The sequence below is a fragment of the Fonsecaea nubica genome, assembly GCF_001646965.1.
Source record: "Fonsecaea nubica strain CBS 269.64 chromosome Unknown Scaff59, whole genome shotgun sequence".
In the NCBI taxonomy this organism is placed as follows: Eukaryota; Fungi; Ascomycota; class Eurotiomycetes; order Chaetothyriales; family Herpotrichiellaceae; genus Fonsecaea; species Fonsecaea nubica.
The window spans coordinates 109,025-129,846 of NW_019173732.1; the positions used below are offsets into that span (position 1 = coordinate 109,025).

At 52.6% G+C, this 20,822-nt stretch overlaps 4 protein-coding genes across 4 annotated transcripts; 3 read left to right on the forward strand and 1 right to left on the reverse strand.

The window, feature by feature from the left end:
• Positions 1-26: 26 nt before the first annotated feature.
• Positions 27-9,787, forward strand: AYO20_07974 (hypothetical protein; the record flags this gene model as incomplete). The annotated part of the gene is made up of 2 exons (XM_022646257.1): positions 27-85; positions 145-9,787. The coding sequence occupies 2 exons, from the start codon at positions 27-29 to the stop codon at positions 9,785-9,787; spliced, it is 9,702 nt and encodes a 3,233-aa protein (XP_022497782.1).
• Positions 9,788-10,427: 640 nt separating this feature from the next.
• On the reverse strand, positions 10,428-12,235 carry AYO20_07975 (hypothetical protein; the record flags this gene model as incomplete). Its single annotated transcript, XM_022646258.1, has 2 exons — positions 10,428-11,803; positions 11,875-12,235. The coding sequence occupies 2 exons, from the start codon at positions 12,233-12,235 to the stop codon at positions 10,428-10,430; spliced, it is 1,737 nt and encodes a 578-aa protein (XP_022497783.1).
• Positions 12,236-13,727: 1,492 nt separating this feature from the next.
• Positions 13,728-14,596, forward strand: AYO20_07976 (hypothetical protein; the record flags this gene model as incomplete). Its single annotated transcript, XM_022646259.1, has 3 exons — positions 13,728-13,844; positions 13,907-14,261; positions 14,313-14,596. The coding sequence occupies 3 exons, from the start codon at positions 13,728-13,730 to the stop codon at positions 14,594-14,596; spliced, it is 756 nt and encodes a 251-aa protein (XP_022497784.1).
• A 2,202-nt stretch (positions 14,597-16,798) lies between these two features.
• AYO20_07977 (hypothetical protein) lies at positions 16,799-20,100 on the forward strand (the record flags this gene model as incomplete). The annotated part of the gene is made up of 3 exons (XM_022646260.1): positions 16,799-19,792; positions 19,850-19,918; positions 19,975-20,100. The coding sequence occupies 3 exons, from the start codon at positions 16,799-16,801 to the stop codon at positions 20,098-20,100; spliced, it is 3,189 nt and encodes a 1,062-aa protein (XP_022497785.1).
• Between the last annotated feature and the right edge of the window lie 722 nt (positions 20,101-20,822).

Below are 20,822 nucleotides of genomic sequence, written 5' to 3' on the forward strand. Positions count from 1 at the left end.
GTCGCATGGTTGCAGCTACATGAATCATGTCGGATATGGATAACCTAGTCGGGGCTCCCATCTCGAGGAACACCTCTTTCAATTGGTGAGCAATTTTATTAGTCGCACCTATACAGGGTCAGGCTTGATACTGAGACTCTCTAGGACATGGTTTATCGAACTCTGCACCTGCTCATGCTTGACGCTCTTCTTTCTCTTCTACTTCAATCGCCTGTTCGCGACCCTGGTCTCCTACGGGCTGAGAGCCTTCACCTGGCATAAGTACCGAGTCTGGATCGATATTCAAGCGCTTCAGCTATCCTTCTTAGCCGGACGGATCTTCTTCAAAGGCATCCGCTATCATGCCGAGAATGAAACTGTCCTGATCCAGAATGGTTACATCACTTGGAGGTATTGGCAGTCCTCCGCGCGGCAGGTAGATCTCTCGGGGCTGGAAGGGGAAGAGGAGGATTATGTGGTCAAGGAGAAGAAAAAGTCGCCGCTGGACGGGTCTGACGATTCAGAGACTCCCTCTGAAGACCCCGAGAATGGCCGTTTCAGAGTGAAAACGACAGCAGAGGCCCGAATCTCGGCTCATATCTCGGGTTTGGAATGGTTTGTCTACAACAGAACTCCTGTATACGACTCGATTGTCCAAGGTGTTTTGAATCACGATCTCAAGGGTTGCGACTCACAGAACCATAACACCGGCCAGAAACACGACCACGTGCTGGGCAAGCTGCATCTCCGCAGGGACAAGACACGGCCTCATTCGAAAGATGCTGCTCACAGTGTCGCCTCCGCAGACAGCCAACTTGGTGAAAAAGCTGACCGGGACTCACCAACGAGCGATTTCGCTGTCCCTCTCGGACGCACAGATACCTACGCCAGCGTGGCCCCGGACATGGAGCGACCTGTCGCAGACATACCATCCTCCTATCCTTGGATTCTTCGTGTCCTGCCGATCGCTCTCGAGTGCTCAAAAGGCGCAATCTCACTTGGAAATGAGAACACGCGGGCATTGGTCGTCACTACCTTTGCAGGTGCGAAAGGCCATATCGATGCGAGCGCAGCGGGGCCGTCAGACTTCTTCCGGCAGGTGTTCGACTTCACCATCGACCACCCCAAAGTTGAAATGAAACCCAATCCAGACTTCCGCAGGACTCAGTATGTTGCTGCGGAGAGGATAATATCAGCCGCAGAGTCTCTCAACCATCCGCGACGCTGGTGGCAAGTGAATCTCGGTCTCAGACGCAGAGTTGGTAAAGCTTTCCGTGGATTCAAACGCCTTCTGCCAGGTCTAGGGAGTTCGAGGAGTTCACTGCGGACGACTGCATCACAAGACGTTAATACCAAGAAATACTATCCCTACGATGAATTTCAGGATGAGAATCGGTCGTGGCATGGGCTTGGTAGGTACCTGGATGAGGACGAGCGCGACGATCACGAAGGCTGGTCTCACGTGGAGTATGCCAGGTATTCACAAATCCTAGACTCGCCGGCAATCCACTTCAAGTTCTTTTGGGACATGCCGGGGACCGTGACGGAAGAAGATGCAGACTTGGGCCGTCATGCACACTTCGACGACATCAATCTCTCCAAGCCACCGGCCTACGGGATGGACCTGACTGTCAAGGGTGGCTTCGTCAACTATGGACCTTGGGCCGATCGCCTTCGCATTGAAATCCAGTCCGCGTTTTTCCCGAATCCCTACCGATCGGTTTCAGCCACTCCGCCAGTCAAAATTGGCGACGTGCGGCAATACACAGTCATGACGATACGTGTTGATCTTGAAGATGAAGTCAGCCTCCGCGTACCCACTAGAGAACGCTCGAAAGATTGGCAGTGGAGAAACCGAGCTCACGCGGTTAGGGAAGCTGCTGCTGTACGGAAGCAACGTGAAAAGAGACATTTTCGATTTCGCCGCGCTCCCAAGACAAAACTTGGTCCAGACATTCGCCCATTTGGCTGGTTGACCGTTTCAGCAGGACAAGATTCGACAGTGCGTTATGACATGGACATGGTGCCGCGCCTAGAAGGGTACAGAAATCACTTGCGACTTGACCTTAAGCACACGAAAGCTACTTCTAGCGTCAATCACGCATTACTCTGGCGTTGCCCATCCCAAAAGGTCTCGTGCGATCTGTCCAACCCTCTAGGGTGGAATTCCCTTCATACCTGGGTTTTTGACGTTGAGAGCAGCGCCATGGAGATGTTCATCCTGAGAGACCACATGATTCTGCTAACTGATCTTATTAGCGATTTTACGGCAGGCCAAAAACCAGACTATATGACCTTTGTACCTTTTGTCTATCAACTCCACTTGAATTTCCCGGATCTCAAACTCTACCTCAATGCGAACGACTATAACATCATTGATAACCCATGTGACCTCGAGGAGAATGCATTTTTGGTACTGGGATTTCAAACGCTGGCTGGAAGTGTGGATATCCCAATGCAGCACTTCTCGCCTCGTCAGAGCAGCGTCAAGTTCATTGGGGAGGGCCATAATGCCTCCCTGGAACTCATCACCCCAGTGTGGAACACGCTCAATACGCTCGCTGAAGACACGACGATGATGACGCTCAAGGTGCTTAATCTCGAAGGCTCCTACAACTACTACCCCAATGTGTCTCCCACCTTGACAGATTCTTTATTCATGACCATTACAGGGTATTCGCCAAAGTTCTTTTTGCACGGGTATCTGATCCGCTATTTTGTGAACGTCAAGGAGAATTACTTTGGCGAAGATCTGCATTTCAGGACATTGGAGGAGTATCAAGACATGCTCGCCGGCGATGAACTCCCACGACCCCGACCAAGTAACAAAAAGGACAATGACCTCGATGTCATCTTGACTATTCGAGCCGAGAACTCTTCCGTACTTTTACCTGCAAACATTTACTCGCAGCGAGAAAATGTCCGTGTGGATATCCTCCTTGTCGATGCCGACATGCGCTTTACCAACTACTATATGGACTTGCAGGTTGAGTCGAGCCCCCTTGAGGTGTCTCTCGAGTCGATAACTCTTAAGGAAAACGAGCCGTCCAGCGAAATTACGAACTGTCAATTATTCATCGATAGCACTGGCGTGTACGGTCATAGACTTTTTGGAGCTCCCCCGGCGGAGCCCACATACGCCTGTCATTGGGATATCAATGTTGGCGAGATCACGGGTGAATGCTCCTCCAAATTTGTGCAGACCCTAATCAATTCCATCATGGCATTCATTTACACCCTGGACGACGATGAAAATTCTTTGCCACCTTTCAATCGAACGGCTGTTCACGATGTGACCTTTCTCAGAGCCAATCTTGCCGGCCTTCGTCTTTGGCTGGTTTCGGGACGAACTGCCTACTTGCTGGAGCTTTCTGAATCGGATGTTTCGTTCAGCGACTGGGCCAATTCTAGCTTTGCAAAGACTTTGCGTGCCAGCGTCCCACAGGTTGTCCTAGCAGCTGTGGACTACAAGGCTGCTCTACGACATCACGATCGGAAACCAGGCCCGGTAGAGACCCTCGCCTGTTTCCAAACCTCTCTTCGGATTGGAACGCTGGACAAGACAGACAACCTTGCACAAACACGCGCATTACAACAACAGCATATTCGTTATCATGACCAACGAACCCACCGTGCACGTTGGTTGTTGGATCCTCAGAAGCACTACTTGCCCAATCACAGAACACCCGACTGGGCGCGTGATCCGCCGGCCATGCCAGTGCCATCAATGCCTGAACCTGTTGGGGGCGTAGAAACTACCACTTTTGCGGATTCAAGACACCGCGATGATCGAAGGCGAGCTCGGGGACGACAACCCTCTTTTATATCGGCCTCGTCAACGCCACCACGAAAGGGATTGTCTGTCGAGTCAGGCATGCGGGATCGGTCAGATCATGGCCCTGTTGGATCCTGGCCGCCCCCGTCCGACAAGTCTGGTCTTAGCCGCGAGGGTCTGAGTCGTCTCCATTCAAGAGATCAAGATGCGCATCAGACCTTAGTGACGTTCTCCAGCCCATGGACCCCGCCGCACTTTACACTGCATGATATCGAACCCGATACAAGGAATCTGCCTCAGCTCCCTGCCTTGGATCCTGCCCAGTTTCCCTCCCTGACGCCAGCGGCCAGCACGGATCTTGGGATGATCCCAGACGAATTCGAGGACACACCACACAACGGTGTTGTCTTCATGGTCCAGAATGGCCTAAGAGGGTTTTGCACTCCCTCTCTCTTTATATCAATAGGAGACCTAATACGAGAACTGGGTGAGGATCGGCCGATGGACCAGCTGGACAAGGTGCAGATTACGGTTATGAAGCGAATTCTGGAATCCCACAAGCACGATGACCGCGGACACGTGGTTGACTTCGCCGTTCAATTGCCCTTTGTACATGTTAGGTTGGTCAACAGCCTACAAGGCGAACCCGAGGGCCTCACGCCATTTGCTCGAGAGGACCAATACGACGTGAAATTCAGGAGTTCACAGTTATTCTACCGCCTCCTTCATCCGAGGACCAGTGCCAGAGGGGGGCACAACCAACCGCACAGTCAACTCGCGTATGGTTCCATTGAAAATTTGTCCGTGTCCGTACAGGATGCTACACTCACAACTGAGAAGCCCTCTGCACAGACTGCAGTCTCCCTGGCGAACGTGGGATTCTGGTTCTGCATGAAAGAAGAAATCAACTCCAAATTGCAGCTGAGCAACTTTGACGTTGTATTGTGGGCGGACCAACTCAACAGTATGGCAGGACTTATCCAGAGAACAGTGACGATGGTCGATCGCATTGTCGAAGGCTTTGAAGGTCTTGATCAGAGCTATAAATCAAGGCACTTGATCTATCACCTGACTCAAGCGGGCAATACAATCTCGGATCCTATCTTTCTGACGAGACCTTCCTATGTGCTCAGAAGTGCGGACAAACATGTCCGTCTAAGCGACTCGTGGAAGATCATTTCTAGACTCAGGTACATCTTTGCCACCCTCGAAAAAGAGCAAGGGCGAGACTTCATTGCGAAGTGCGGCTGCGAAAACCTCGAGTTGAAAGATCCCGCCAAACTCCAGGTTCTTTCTTCGTTCGAGCAGTGGCGAGGCTGGGATTACGCACGCGACAAAGTGCCGATCATGAGTTCCCTTTTTGACAGTGGGCGTGTCCAAACACCGGAAGCAGTCGACAACAAGCTGATTGTACAGACGGAAATCATCGTGGGAAAACTTGAAGTCATTTTGGATCCGGGGCCTCGTCAGAGTGATTTGGCTCTACTCGGCCTTGATTTCAACATAATCCTGCGGCCTGCAGGTACATCCGGCCTCGACAAAAATGCGCGGAGAATCATCCTTCAAGCTTACACTGCAGACACTTCACTTCATCTCAACTGGGCTCTGGTCGAACTCGCCCGTCAGGTTATTGAGCTGGGCAATCCTCTATCCCTACGAACAGCCAACACCAATGATTCCGTGGAGAAGGCAGCGCAAAACCTGTCTGCAAAGAGAAACCACTTCACAGTTATGGTGGGAGCCGATGCAGCTTCCATTTACCTCACCACGATCAACCTGAAACTGAAATGGGCAGCCGAAAGCTTTCGAAGTGGTGTCTCTTTCTCCGAAGGTGGCTCTAAGCCTACGATTTCCTCCTTCACGATTGCAGCATACACAGCAATGGCCAAGTTCAGAAGCCATTCTCATACTCTCATGATGTGGCGCCTCCGCATGCCAAAACTATACGGATCAGTATGGCCACAGCCGCCTGCCAGCTCCGGAGACCAAAAGATGGTGGTCCAGATCTGTGCCGCTTCGCACAAGTTTCGGTTTCAGATGAAGGAAGACATTGTCAAGTTGCTTGTAGTCGCCGATTCTGTCGTGCGCGAGGAAGCTGCGACAATTACTGATTTACTCCACCAGATTCCCAGCGCAAACGGCAGCAAAGTTCAAAAGAGTTCTGGTTCAAATGATGCTCTCAATCTCGATCTCCGTGTTGCCATGTTTTTGGATGACTACAGGTTGAGCTTCGTGATCGTTCCGTCTCTACACTATGCAATTGCCGGGAACGTGGCCCGCACATCGATCGTTCCACGGCGACATGGTGGACTGGATGTCAATTTTGACATTAAAGAGCACGAGCACTTGTTCGAAGTCCCCGAGGGTGCCTCCCAGGGCAACTTGTCCCTCTTGAAGATGCCGCCGATCAATGGGCGTCTTTGCGTAGCTCAGAATGATGCTCTGGTGTCAGTCCGAGCTCGTATGACCGTCGAACAGATTAATCTGGAAGCGTCGGGTGTGCGAGCTTGTTTCGACGCACTGAATCAGCCTGGCGTGATCCGATTAATACTAGATGCCAGGAGAGCAGCCCAGCGAGTGCAAGAGTCCATCGATCATCTTACAGGTGGGAAGTCCAAACCCAAGGCGGACAACCCTCCTGACGCCACACTTTTGCTTCGCTATGCAATTCATGGAACTCTTGCCGGGATCAAGGTCCACTTCAGTGCGCCGTCTGTCAGGGAAGATCAGGACTACCGTGCTGATATGGAGCTTCAGCTCCAAGGGACGACATTATACATTCACAACGAGGCGGAAGATCCGGACTCGATCCATGAGCGGCCACAGTTCATCCTAAACTCTCAGGGCATTGGCCTTGGGCTTTATCGCAGTACAAGATCGGAGCGGGCTAATTTTGGCCTCTGTACCATAGGTGTGAAAGCCTCGGGCAAAACCGAGACAATTGGGAAGTCAGGGACAGTCCAGGTTTATAGGGCATGGAGCGATGGAATTGCTATTGAGCTGTTTGAGGAGAGTGCTACCCTCGCGGTCGACATCATAGCATTTCTGCAAGATCGGATCAAATCACTCAAGCTTGCTGATAGTGGGGAGAACATGCAACACATCCGGAGGATGACCACCGCTGGCCTCACAGAGCGGTTGAGACCTCGAGATCCACTGGATGTGGCCAGTGAAGCGGCCGAGAGCGTCGACGGCACTTCTACCATCCTCTATGCGTCGACCTATGCTCTTGACCTCGAGAACATTATGCTCCGATGGAATTTGACGCGAAGCCCTGGTTTTTCGGCTACCCGTGAGCTGGACGATCTCGTTTTCTCAATACGAAAGGTCGATCTCAAGACCCGACAAGAAGGAACCGCTCGGCTATCGATATTGGACACACAGTTGCAGATTGTTCCACAGTCCCATTCGGAGAACCCCATTGAACGGACGGCCAACTCTGCATTACTACCCGAAGTAGTCTTCGCCACGGCCTACCTCTCCACCAAGCATGAACGACGCTTTGCGTTTCAAGCGAAAGGGAAAGCGCTGGACCTGCGGCTTTCTTCCGACTTCGTGATACCAGGTCACGCCTTACAAAAGTCGCTTGGCAATGCCAGCGCCGAGTTACGCAGAGCGAAGAGTTTCCGTGCGACCAGTCCAGCAACACCACAAGCCTCTCAGATGGATCTGTTGGGCGGAAAGCGACTGGCATCTCTTTTAGTTGATGCTGATTTTGCCGGGGCTGTGGTCCATATCAGCCCTCGGAGCGAAGTTGAACACAAGAGTTCAGTATTCGGGTTCTTGAAAGGCAAGAAACGATCTCGGGCAGGCCGGTATGGTCAAGCAGTCCAAGGTGAAGATGTTTCATCAGCTGTGTTAAAGGCTCCTGGGGTTGCTCTGAAAGTCGAGTACAAAGACGACAACCGAGATGATCCGTCCCTGAGTACTGAGGTCAGAGTCGCAGCATCCTCGAATACTCTTTACCCTACTGTCGTGCCGTTGATACAAGAGATATCAGCAAGCATCAAAGAGATCCTGGGCGACGATCGGACAGGGGATGGCAAGCCTGGCTCATCAGCAGACGCTCGCAGTTACCTTTCGGAGACGGCGCTCAGTAACTCGAATCCAAGTACCATTTTCGGACGCTGCAAACTGAATGCTGGGCTCTACATACAACCACAGCAGTTCAGCTTGAGCTGTCAGCCGATTGCAAGAGTGGCGGCCACAGCCAGATTTGCAGACATATTCGTCAGGGTCAACACCGTGTCTGCCCCTGATCAAGAACGATTCTTTGCCATTCAGACGACATTCAACAAACTCGCGGCTTCGGTACAACATGTTTATTCACGGGAATCAACTGCCAGTTTCGAAGTGGATTCGATTGTCATGTCGCTAATGAACAGCAAGCACGTCAGCGCTACGACGGGTATTTCAGTGGTTCTCAACATCAGTCCAATGAAGACAGACATCAATGCGAAACAGCTGCAGGACTTTCTTCTCTTCCGTGAAATCTGGTACCCGCCAGAACTTCGCAGCAAGTCCAAAACAACCGCCCCCACCGCGTCTCCCCTGGACCAACAAGCCTATGCAATGCAGCGCTATCAGGAGTTCTCCGGGAAGGGCACTTTACCATGGCATGCTATCGTGTCGGTGCAGGAAGTCCAGCTCCAAGTCGACCTTGGTCAGGGGCTCGGCAAGTCGATCTTCACGATCTCCAAACTTTGGGCCTCGTCGAGGAAGAACAGCGATTCGGAGCAAAACTTGTGCATGGGGTTTGACAGAGTCGGGGTCGACAGCACGGGGCGGATGAGCGGCTTCATTGAGCTGGAAAATATGCGGGCACGGACGTCGATCAAATGGCCAGAAGATGCAACAGCGAAGACCCGTGCCCCCCTCGTCCAAGCATCTATCGGTTTCGAGCACTTCCGCGTGAAGGCCGCCTTTGACTATCAACCGTTCGCAGTGGCTGACATTTCTTTCTTCGAGTTCTTGATGTACAACGTGAGGCAGGGTCTTGGGAGCGACAGTGATCGCCTGGTCGGCCTTGTCGATGGCGGCAAGGTTCAAGTGTTTTGCACCACAGCCACGGCCGCACAGGGCCTAGCTCTCGTGCAGGCGTTTGAACGATTGATGCAGGAGAAACATGAAGCCTACGAGACATCGCTCCGGGACCTGGATAAGTTCCTCCGAAGGAAATCGGTGTTTCCATCCAGCACTTGGACAACTCCCGCTCCGGTCAGGGAGCGCAAAGGGGAAACTGTTGCAAAGGGCACATTTGCGCTACACACAGACGTCGTTCTGACATTGGGCGCTCTTGATGCTGGCGTCTTCCCAAACACGTTCTTCGACAACCAGATCCTGAAGGTCGAAGCGACGGAAGTACAGGCGAGGTTTGCAGTGGCGACAACCGAGGGCAAAACTCACAGTGCCCTCGGAATGACGTTGGGACAACTCAGAGTCGCGTTGTCGAGTGTGACGCGGGTTACCACCAAAGCTCTGAGCGAGGTCTCGGTCCCGGATGTCATCGACAGAGCCACCACCTCCCGAGGCGGAACCATCGTCAAGGTACCTCGTCTCGTCTCAGCAATGCAAACCTGGCAGGTCGCGGACTCCAACACGATTGAATATACCTTCCGGAGCACCTTCGAGGGCAAAGTCGATGTTGGTTGGAACTATGCGCGAATCAGCTTCATCCGCGGCATGTGGCAGGCTCATTCCCGCGCCCTGGCCCAGCGCCTGGGGAAACCCCTCCCACCATCTGCCATCAAAGTCACAGCGGAGCCCTCGGAAGATGGGGAGAATGGACGTCAAGAGAAGATCACGGCGGTTGTCAATGTTCCGCAGAGTAAATTCACCTACGTGGCGCTTGAGCCGCCGGTGATTGATACGCCACAGCTTCGAGACATGGGCGAGGCGACGCCGCCGTTGGAGTGGATCGGATTGCACAGGGACAAGCTGCCCGAGGCCACACATAGCATTGCAATCGTGAGTCTGTTGGAGATTGCGAGGGAGGTGGAGGATGCATATACTAGGATATTGGGAGCGAGCTGATCTGTATTTTTTTTCTGGACAAAGGCAAGCACAGCGACGGCGTGGGAGTGAGGTTTGGGGCAATTGCTCGGAAAAAATTTACTTGAATTGATATCTATCATTAAAAATAAATTAGCTCTTGAGGACGAAAAACCTCGGGTCTTGTCACCATGGACCCCTATCTTCCATTGGTCCTCCCTGGAACAGTTGAGACCAGCAGACTAGTAGAGGTTGGTTTGTCAATTAAGCACGAAGATAACCTCGCTCATGCCTTCAGTGCCTCACTCACTCACTTGACCACCACATCTCTCTTTCTCACTCTCTCTCCGTCCACGCATCCCACACATCTCCACCACAAAGGAAAGATGCCAATGGGGACGGACATTGCCACCCCGACTTGCATCTTTCCCTCTCCTGCCACCTGCCATCTGCCATCTGCCAGAAGACTTGTCGGTAACCAAACCCTTCGCTTTGTTCAGAAGGGGGAGAAAAAGGTCTGGGTCGTCTGACACTTTTGAATCCCCCATTCCCCCGGGATCTCTGTGTCCGATGACCCTCTTTTCCCGCACTCGGGGTGTAGTCGGGCGACACCTTTTGGTAGTTTCTGTAAGCTGTATATCTCTCTTTTTCCGCTCTCCTGCCATCTCGGTGATTTTTTTTTTCACACTTCGCCAGCCTTCTTGGCCCTGATGGGCGAAACTTCGTTTTCGTCCTTGAAGGCGTAGCGACTGAATTGCCGGATGCGTGCGCCGTAAAAGTAGAACGCGTAGGGGATGGCGCAGCAGGCGAGGGCCAGAAACGCCAGGAGCGAGCTCGCCCACTGGTAGCCCAGGGTGTGGTACATCTGGACGGTGAAGAGGACGACGCCGGCGCCCCAGAAGGAGCGGATGCAGGTCTTGGCGGCGAGGGCCGAGGCGGCCAGGTGCTGGTACGTGTCGACGAGGTAGTTGTTGGCCGAGTTGTAGAGGAAGATGAAGCCGAAGCCGACGGGGAAGCCGCCCATCATGGGGCCCCAGTACGAGATCTCCGGGTACGACGTCCAGCCGAAGATGAACAGCCCGATCGGGATCAGCCAGCACGAGAGCATCATCGGGATGAGGCGCGCTTCCGCCGGCGGTTTGCCGTCCGGGTACCTAGCGCAGATGGAGAGGTAGTGCCGGTTGACAAAGGGCGAGAGGACCGCCGACAACAGCACGCCGACGGCCAGCGGGATGAACATCAGACCCGTGCTGCCTTCGGTCCACCCTTTGCCCTCGACGTAGACAATGGGGTACGCGACGAAGAACATGTACAAAAGGCCGTAGAGCACCGACATGTACAACGAGATGAGAAGCACGATGGGTTCCAGGAACAGTAGCTGCAGTGGCCGGAGGAGGAAGATGGCAAGTTGCTGCGTCAACGGGCGGGTGTCGAGGTCCCTTTCCGTCACGTATCTGCTGTCGCCCGTCTCCTTGCGGAGCTTCTTGGCCCGTTTGTCGAGGAGGATCGGCGTGTAGGTCTCCGGCACGGTAAAGGTCAGGATGGCCAAGCAAAACCCGGAGAGGATGAGTTGGATCCAGTAGAGCCAGCGCCATCCGGCGGCATCACCGAGAAAACCGCCTGCCAGGGGTCCGATCGCAGGACCGATGAAGGGCGCAGCTGAGAAGACCGCCATGGGGACGCCACGCTCTTCGTTCTTCCACAGGTCGGCCAGTGTGCCACCCACAAGAGTCATGGGGGCAGAGAAGGCGACGCCGTCGATGAGCCGACAGACCAACAGAGTGCCAATGTTCTGTGCCACGGCGCAGGGTATTTCAAATATGACAGCGAGACTGAGGGTGATGATATAGACCGGTTTCCGACCGTAGAGTTCCGACAACGGTGCAAATGCGAGGGGCCCGACTCCGAATCCGATGACGAACATGGTGATGGTCAGGAGGGAAACTTCTTCCGAGACGTGGAATGTTTCTGAGACGCCTTCCAAGTCGGCGGTGATGACGGCGCTGTTGAATGCGACGGTAAAGCATGTGAATGCGACGACCATGGTGCACCACCACTCTGTTCGCAGAAGGGTCAGCAGGCGCAGGAAGGAATTATAACAGAAAGACAATGTAGCATGAAGCACATACTATAAGCCTTGGACCAGTTCTTTGGGTTCTCCGGATCCCCAATCTTGAAAGTCACCAATTCGTGCTCCTCAAGCGCTCCAGTAACCCTCGAAATCGTCTTCTTGGGAATCACACCAGTCGTCGTCTCCTCCAGATATTCGTTCATGTTGGCCTCATCACTGAGGATGTCGTAAGGCAAATCCAGCACATCCGAGGCATCTTGTGTCGGCCTTGTCTGGTAGCGCTCCAGTGTTCGACGAGTGGACGTCCGGGTCATTCTGGTGTCTGATTTCTCAACGCCATGTTCCAAAGCACCGTCAGCATCCGACAGAGTTTGAGTTGTAGTTAGAGAAGCCCCGTGAGACACGTGCGTGTGATCCATGTTGAGTCTGGCGAAGTGGATATGGTTCTAGGGAAATAGTTCTGAACAGTAGAACTGTTTCTTCGTGCAGTCTTGAACGCCAACTGTGAGCTGGGAGACAAAAAGGGGCAATGAAGAGCCGGGAATGTGATGTATATATACTATAGTTCCAGAAAATCTCCGTGCTATTTTGACAAACCTTCAGAGGCTTCGCCGCTCAGAAGGGCGCTATCTGCGAAAGCCATGTGCGGACCCAGTTCCCAAAAAAGTCGAGATCAAACATTGACTCCATTAACACATGCAGGTGGTTCGACCTTGTTTGCTTCGCTCGGTCTTGCGCAAAACGCGAGAGACGACGAGGCTAGCTATTTGTGAGTGGAGCGGGTGCGGAAAGGTCGCGGTGAGGCTGCCTCGCACCCAATTGAACAGTGCAGCCAGTTAAGCTTAAATCAAGCGAAAGGAAAAGTCGGCACCGCCCCTGTTTGAGCGAAGACACCGAATGCCACTCAGGAGGAACAGTGGAGGCCGAAGAGTCAGCGCAGTTCAGACCGAATCCAACTAAGAGATACCGTTGAGAACAGCCGCGCCTGAGGAGAGATGCTGATTGGAAGTGGAAGCAAGTAGCGAGAAAAAGAACCAGTGATTATCAATGCCCGAGAAAGCACCGAAACTGACCAGGTGGGAGCGCCGCCAGCTGTTCTCTCGGTTTGGGTCCGCTCCCTGATGATGGTTGGTCGTCTTAGGGTAGATCTCGCAAGGCTCTGAAGTGCAGGAGTACCCATTTCACAAATATATCACCATGCAAACGCTGAGTCAGTGAAGACTCAGACTATCGATGTCACAGGGGAAATTCTTCCTCGTTTTGCTTGCTGCTATACGGCGGCTGGAATCTCATCTGAATCAGCGTCCACTGGATGTAATAATCTGGTGCCATTGAGAACAGATTCGGAGCCCGACATTCTGCGGACACTTCAGTGTCTGCCCTCAAAAGTGAGGACATTTCTTGGCTTTGATGCTCGGAAAGAAGAAGTGGCGATGAAACTCATTCCTGGAAGGATTGTCCTGTGGAGCACGATCCAAGAAAGGATCAACCAGTATGAAGGGCCCATTCTCCCCTTTTTCTGTCCAGAAGGATTCGTGGGGATTGACAGGCAAAGCACACAATGTCGATTCTCCTGATCACGGAGAGTGGCGGAGATGCCAGTTTCCAGGAAAAAGAGGCATTTTGTGATATGGCCGAAAGGAGGATGGCGTCTTGGCGGTAGCCTGTGGCTTGGTGAGCCTGACGTTTCGGATTGGTTTTCACGTCCTCCTGGCTGTTCCGAGCGATGACCTCATAATTTATCCGCCCTTCCGGCCACAATCCCCCGCCACCCTCCGCGCATCACCCGGACTGACTAAGGATTGAGGCTGCTGCTGTCACTCCCATCATGCGCCGTCCTTGATAACACTTGCGACAGTATCTCTGCTTCGCTTCTTTCTGAAGACTGCTATTCGACTCATCCATATCAACATGTCAGACTACTACAACCAAAACCCATATCCTCCCCCACCAGGGAGCGGGTACAACCAATATCCGCCACCTCCGCGATCACAACACGAGGGTGGTCAAACCTACGCTGCTCCACAGGTAAGGCTAGTTTGTTGATTTCGAATGTGGCCAGCATCGGTCTTGGCTGACTCCTATATCAGTCCTCCTATGGAGAGTATCAGCCTGCACGTGAAGACCAATACCGATCCTCGCCGCGTAACTCGGGCATGCAGGTCGGCCAGTACGCGGGCGAATATGACGGTCGCTCGCGTCGTAACTCCGGCCCATATGCTGCCAGTCAGTACCGCGCAGGAGACAGCGCGTCATATTATGCGCCTCCATCGCAAGGATACGACGACCGCTATGACGACCGTCCAAGCTCCCGAGGCTCGAGACGGGAAAGGGGGAGGGAAAGATCGCGGGAAAGGTCAAGAGAACGCGGGGAGAAACATCATGGTGGGCACGAGGCAGAAAAGAACATAGGGGCAACTCTCCTTGGTGGTGCTGTTGGTGGATGTAAGTTTTGATACCGCCCAGTCGTTTGAAGAAGGTCTAACAGTGAGGTAGGGGCCGGTCATGAGTTGGGCCACAAGAACGGCCTGATCACCGTTGCTGGAGCGCTCGCAGGTGCCTATGCCGGTCACAAGCTCGAATCCAAGCATGAGAAAAGCAAAGAAAGGAAAAAAGAACGCCGGGAAGGCGAGGCTTATGGCGAATACTATGACGACTACGAGGACCGAAGAAGCCGCTCGGTGTCTCGCTCCCGCAAGAGATCAGAGAGCAGGAGAAGTGTGAGCAGTAGCAGCAGTGAAAGCGACAGCAGCAGGCGCAGGCATCGTCACCATCATTGACAGAAGTAAAGGGTTTGCCGGCGTTTGTCGATGGTTGGAAGGGATTGTTGAATATCTTCAGCTAAATTTCTCCGCTGTGTTTTGGCGTTGCTGATCCACTATTTCCTGCAACAACACGAGTCATGACAACAAGAAATCTTTCCTTATTCGTGATAAAGGGATCTCCTGCTAGGATGCGCGTGTGTCCGTCTGGACATACGGCAAGGATGTCGTCCAATTGAAACATAAACCTGTCAGCCCTGGCACACTTGAAATAAAGTGTGGCGAAGCCAACAAAATGCGATGCCCGTGATGGCACCCTGCATGCGCATGGGTTCCTGTCTGTCACTACCGAAATGTGGAGAGCTGGAAGGCGGTACATCTGGAGTCTACTGAATGCCAAAATCTGGGGAGGAGGCGGTGAACAACTGATCTCAGCCTGGTTGTGAGAGGCCTTCTACCCCAGTTTCCGTCAGGATCCTTCACAGAGCCTGTATCCGTGAATGGATACCGCTATCAGAGAACTCCGCATCTTGTCACTTGCGAAGAAGAAAGATCGACATCAGTCGCGATCTTAATGGAAGTATTCGAGTAGTGTCAAATTTGTCCATCCCCGAAACTCAAGATTAAAAATTCAGTTCGCGCCGAAGATACCACGACGACAAGCCACTAAAGGACGGCAATATCCCCGTAGTTGATAGGTCCGCCAATCGGTAAGCACGTAAAAGGAACGTTTCGCCGATTTTTTGGCGCACCAGCGGTTGGGTGGCACCGAGCTTACCATCCTGTAAATTTTCGCGGGATGGACTTTTGCACTTGATGGCGCAAGTCTCGCTGGAAACAACAGGAATGAGAGGTGATCAGGGGGGTGACGATCCTAGAGGCTCCCTCATACAGGCCGACTCCTCGTGTCGCACCTCCTGTTTGATCGCAAGGAGATTTCAGGAGGAGGCTTGGTGCGCGTGGAAAAATAATTCTTCTTATCATTTAGCTCCGTTCCTATCGATAAAGGGGCATGTCTGATACGCGAGTTGGCCTGAAATGATTCCCACAGCCCCTCCCCGGCACCTAGGGTAACTCCAGGCTTCCTCCAGTGCAGGACTGGGGGAAGAAGTCTGACAAGTAGGACGGGGTGAACGGGATGACCGTCTGTTCAAGGAGAGATATTGCCAATCACTCAGCCATTAGGGTGTAAAAAAAGGCCCCGTCTAGGAGGCGAAGCATGCTTACACATTGTTCCATGTGTAGGCGGGAAAAGGCGACATGGGGAACTTGACAGACAACCTGCCGCGGGAGCTGCCCTCGTACTTGCTAGGATGTTGGGCACTCAGATCTGACGTGGTAGGCGTAAATGCAGCCTGCACACTGGTGTGAAACCCCCCTGTCTCCCAGCTGGCCTCTACTGTAACAGGAGGGTGCGGGTTGTTGATTATCCAAGGCTGAGTGGCGACAAAAATAGGTCTTCCAGAAGATTGACCAAACTGAACTCATAGGCAACAAGCACAAAGACCCATTCCCCCTGTTGTGGTCCATGCTGTGTTGCCCCTTTTTTTCTTGAGAATTTTCGACTTGTCCAGACAGATCCGTGCCACTGGCATAGGGAGAGATCGTCGAGATCTCCGGTCGGGACTCGTTTGTCCGGGATTGTTCTGGCTCTGGTATCTCGGAGGGGCTCTTTTGGTTACAGTGTCTCTTTGTGGTCTGGGTCGGCCAGCGCGGCAAAAGACTAGAGGAAGGCGGTCAAAAAGTCATTTGATGGGGGAGAGTGATGGGGGCGCCAGGTGAAATAATGGGGCGATGCGGCCGGATATGACTGGCGAATAGACCAGGGGCTTTTAGGGACCGGCGGCACTAGCGAAAAAAATTTCTGTGAGCAGAGAACGGCGAAGTCCAGAGACAAAATAAAACTCAGGCCGGCTCACCCAGTCCATCCTTCTTCCTTACCATCTCTCCTCTCCCATCCTCTTTCTCCCCCTCTAGACTCTTTGCATTTTCTCTGCTTGATAGAGTCTTTGCACATTCTTTTCCCCTATCCTCTTAGAGCCAGATAGAGCGAAGGACCGGCGTGGAAAGCGCAGTCTTCGTGGGCACCCCCTTCAGCCGACATAGACCGCCTTTTTTTCACATTCCTGAAATTTTCCACCCACAAAAACACCAGATTCGACATATCCATCCCTTTGAAAACTCTCTGAGTTTCCTCCAGAGATGCCCTCTGTCGACACCATGTCTTCTACTCCGACTTCCTCGTCAAAAGAGACGAAACAGTCGATCGCCACCCTCGAGCAGTTGCTGCACCAATTGTCCATCTCGAAAACTCAAGATGAGGCAAATGGCGCCGCTGGCAACGTCGCCACATTCTTGAACGGCCCCATCGAGGAGCACGATGTGCCTCTCAAGGCTGTCGAGATCCTGAAGAAACAACTCGGCAACAAGAAAGATGCCGTGGTGCGAGAACGTGCTCTCGATGGCATCCGAGCCGTTGCCTCACACTCTACCATTGCCCCCGGTGCCGAGCCCTACCTCATCTCTCTCCTGCCACTGGCTCTCGCTGCGGTGGGCGACAAGATGACTTCGGTCAAGAACGCTGCGCAGGCCGCATCTCTTGCCATCGTTAAAGCCATTAACCCCAACGCCGTCAAGGTCGCCCTTCCTCACATCCGAAACTCCATCATTACGGCACAGAAATGGCCCGAGAAGATGACTGGTCTCGATTGTATCGAAGCCCTTGTCGAAACTGCTCCTACCCAGCTTTCCTATCTCGTCCCGACCCTCATCCCGATCGTTTCGGAGTCAATGTGGGATACCAAGCCTGAAGTTAAGAAGAAGGCCTACGGCACAATGGAGAAGATCTGCAAATTGATTGAAAACAAGGATATTGAAAAGTTCATTCCGGAACTCATCAAATGTATTGCTAAGCCTGAGAACGTCCCCGAGACCGTTCACTTGCTCGGTGCCACCACTTTCGTTACTGATGTCCACGAGCCGACTTTGGCCATCATGGTTCCTCTCCTGGAACGTGGTCTGGCTGAGCGGGACACTGCCATCAAGCGAAAGGCCGCAGTCATTGTGGACAACATGTGCAAACTGGTCGAAGACCCTCAAATTGTTGCAGCTTTCTTGCCTAAGCTGATGCCTGCTCTTACGAAGAACTACGAGAACATGGCTGATCCTGAGGCTCGTGAGAAGACCAAACAGGGCTTGGACACTCTCAAGCGAGTTGGTGCTGTGAAGGAAGACGGATCTTTCCCCAAGATCTCCAATGCTGGCGAAATCGCCACAGTGGTCCCGATTCTGAAGGAAATCATCGAGCAAAAGCACAAAGGCGCCGTTGCTAAGGCCGATACCGTCATTGACTACGTTGCTGCCATCGCTGGCCAGCTGATCGATGAGAAGATCACCGACGAGCCTGACTGGGTTTCCAACACCGTCGAATATCTCAAGACCATTGTTGGTGAAGCCGACGCCAAAGCCGTCGCTGAGACTCTCCGTAAACGTGCTTCTCCTGGTATCGAAGACGAACCTGAGGCTGAACCCGATGAGGAGGAGGGTGAAGATCTCTGCAACTGCACATTCAACTTGGCATATGGTGCTAAGATTCTCCTGAATCAAACTACGCTCCGGCTCAAGCGTGGCCAGCGCTATGGTCTGCTTGGACCCAACGGTTCCGGTAAATCCACTCTCATGCGAGCCATCAACAACGAGCAGGTCGAGGGTTTCCCCAAGCAATCCGAGGTCAAGACTGTTTTCGTTGAACACGATCTCGACGCCGCTGATACTGAACTCACCGTCATTGGCTGGACCGAAATGAAGCTGAGATCCGTCGGCATCGATACTCCTGTGGAAGAGATCAAGGCCAAGCTCCTGGAGTTCGGTTTCCTCGAATCCCAGATGGAAGGCCCCATCACCTCGCTCTCTGGTGGCTGGAAGATGAAGCTCGCTCTTGCCCGTGCCGTCTTCGAGAACCCTGATATCCTCTTGCTCGATGAACCCACCAACCACTTGGACGTGAAGAACGTCGCCTGGCTCGAGAACTACCTCATCAACTCTCCTTGCACGTCAATCATCGTCTCACACGATTCTAAATTCCTGAACAACGTGATCCAACATGTCATCCACTACGAACGCTTCAAGCTCCGCAGATACCGTGGTAATCTGACCGAGTTTGCCAAGCGAGTCCCATCTGCCCGGTCCTACTTCGAGCTCGGTGCTTCTGAGTTGTCGTTCAAGTTCCCCGAACCTGGTTTCCTCGAAGGTGTCAAGACCAAGGCGAAGGCCATCGTCCGTGTCAACAAGATGGCATTCCAATATCCTGGCACCGACAAGCCTCAGATTCAAGACATCACGTTCCAGGTATCTCTCGGCTCTCGTATTGCAGTCATCGGCCCCAACGGTGCTGGCAAGTCCACCCTTGTCAACGTCCTCACTGGTGAATTGATCCCCACATCTGGTGAGCTCTACCAGCATGAGAACATCCGTATTGCATACATCAAACAGCACGCTTTCGCCCACATTGATAACCATTTGGACAAGACTCCATCCGAGTACATCCAATGGCGATTCCAGACTGGCGAGGATCGTGAAACCATGGATCGAGCAAACAAGATCGTCACTGAGGATGACGAGAAGGCTATGGACAAGATCTACAAGATTGATGGTACTCAACGACGCGTCATTGGCATCCACGCGCGGAGAAAGTTCAAGAACTCGTACGAGTACGAATGTTCGTTCGCACTGGGTGAAAACGTCGGCCAGAAGAACGAGAAATGGACTCCCATGATGACCGCCGACAACGCCTGGATTCCTCGCTCTGAAATCCTAGCTTCCCACCAGAAGATGGTCGCCGAGGTTGATCAGAAAGAAGCTTTGGCCAGCGGTCAGTTCCGACCTCTGATCCGACGTGAGATTGAGGCACACGGTGCCAACTTCGGACTTGATGCCGAGTTGATCTCCCACTCTCGGATGCGTGGTCTTTCGGGTGGTCAGCGTGTCAAGGTCGTGCTTGCTGCTTGCACATGGCAACGCCCTCATTTGATCGTTTTGGATGAACCGACCAACTACCTTGACCGTGACTCGTTGGGTGCCCTGTCCAAGGCTCTTAAGGAGTTTGAGGGTGGTGTTGTCATCATTTCCCACAACGCCGAGTTCACTGAGTCTCTGACCGAAGAGGTTTGGAGTGTCATGAACGGCAGAATGACCCCTAGCGGCCACAACTGGATTGTAAGTTGATTCGACCCAGAACAATCGCTGTTGAACTGTACTAACTCTTTATTTTAGCAAGGTCAAGGCTCTGGTCCTCGTTTGTCGGCAAAGGATGACGATGAGGAGGAGAAGTTCGATGCTATGGTATGTCCAACCATGTCAAGTCTTTTCTTGGAGATGAGATACTAACTGTTCTTCAGGGCAACAAGATCGAAGGCAACAAGAAAGCGAAGAAGCTCACTTCGTCTGAGTTGAGAAAGAAGAAGAAGGAACGTATGGCCCGGAGAAAGCGGGGTGAAGAAGTCTTCTCGGATGAGGATGACTAGATGTTGACACGATTACCTTTCGATGATTTACGGCTTAAGGTGCATTGGGAGGCATTGAAACGAGTCATGGTCGTTTAGAAAGGAGTGGCTGGAGTTTATGAGGCAACGCAAAACAAATCCGCTTGGAGAGGGAAATAGAGGCCGATTTCTGATACCCTCTCGATGATAGAGCATAGACAAGATAGAGTACTGAAGATTTCAGTCCGTCATAATGGATTCGCTTGTCAGTTCGAAACTACAGTCTTCCGACAACTACATTATGTATAATACTGGGATAGTTCACGCTGAAGACGTCTCGTTACAGCCTCGTCCGTGTAGAGTAGCCTTGCTCAGCCTTGCTAAATAGACCCGAACGCTACTACGAGATTATGGGATCTCTCATACACGTCGTTCTCAGCATTGTACGACACTCGCTCTGTGTATTCAACGAGTGGAGTGATCTATCTGCTGAGGTCACGTAATTTGTTAACTGTGTACAGAGTATTTGTCCAGTAATGGCGAATCCAGTGTTCCAAACGGGTATGTGGAGCAGCCTCTGTTGTTGCATACCGAGTACGAGTTACATACTCAGATACTTCACTTCGTACTCTTACTCTTACTCTTACTTGCACTTCGTTCAATTGCCGACGCCACCGGAGACACAGCCTCGGATTTACCAGCGACTCATTGGTGACAGAGTCAGCACTTGCAGTCCTTTCGTCCCAGGATTTGGATCACATTCT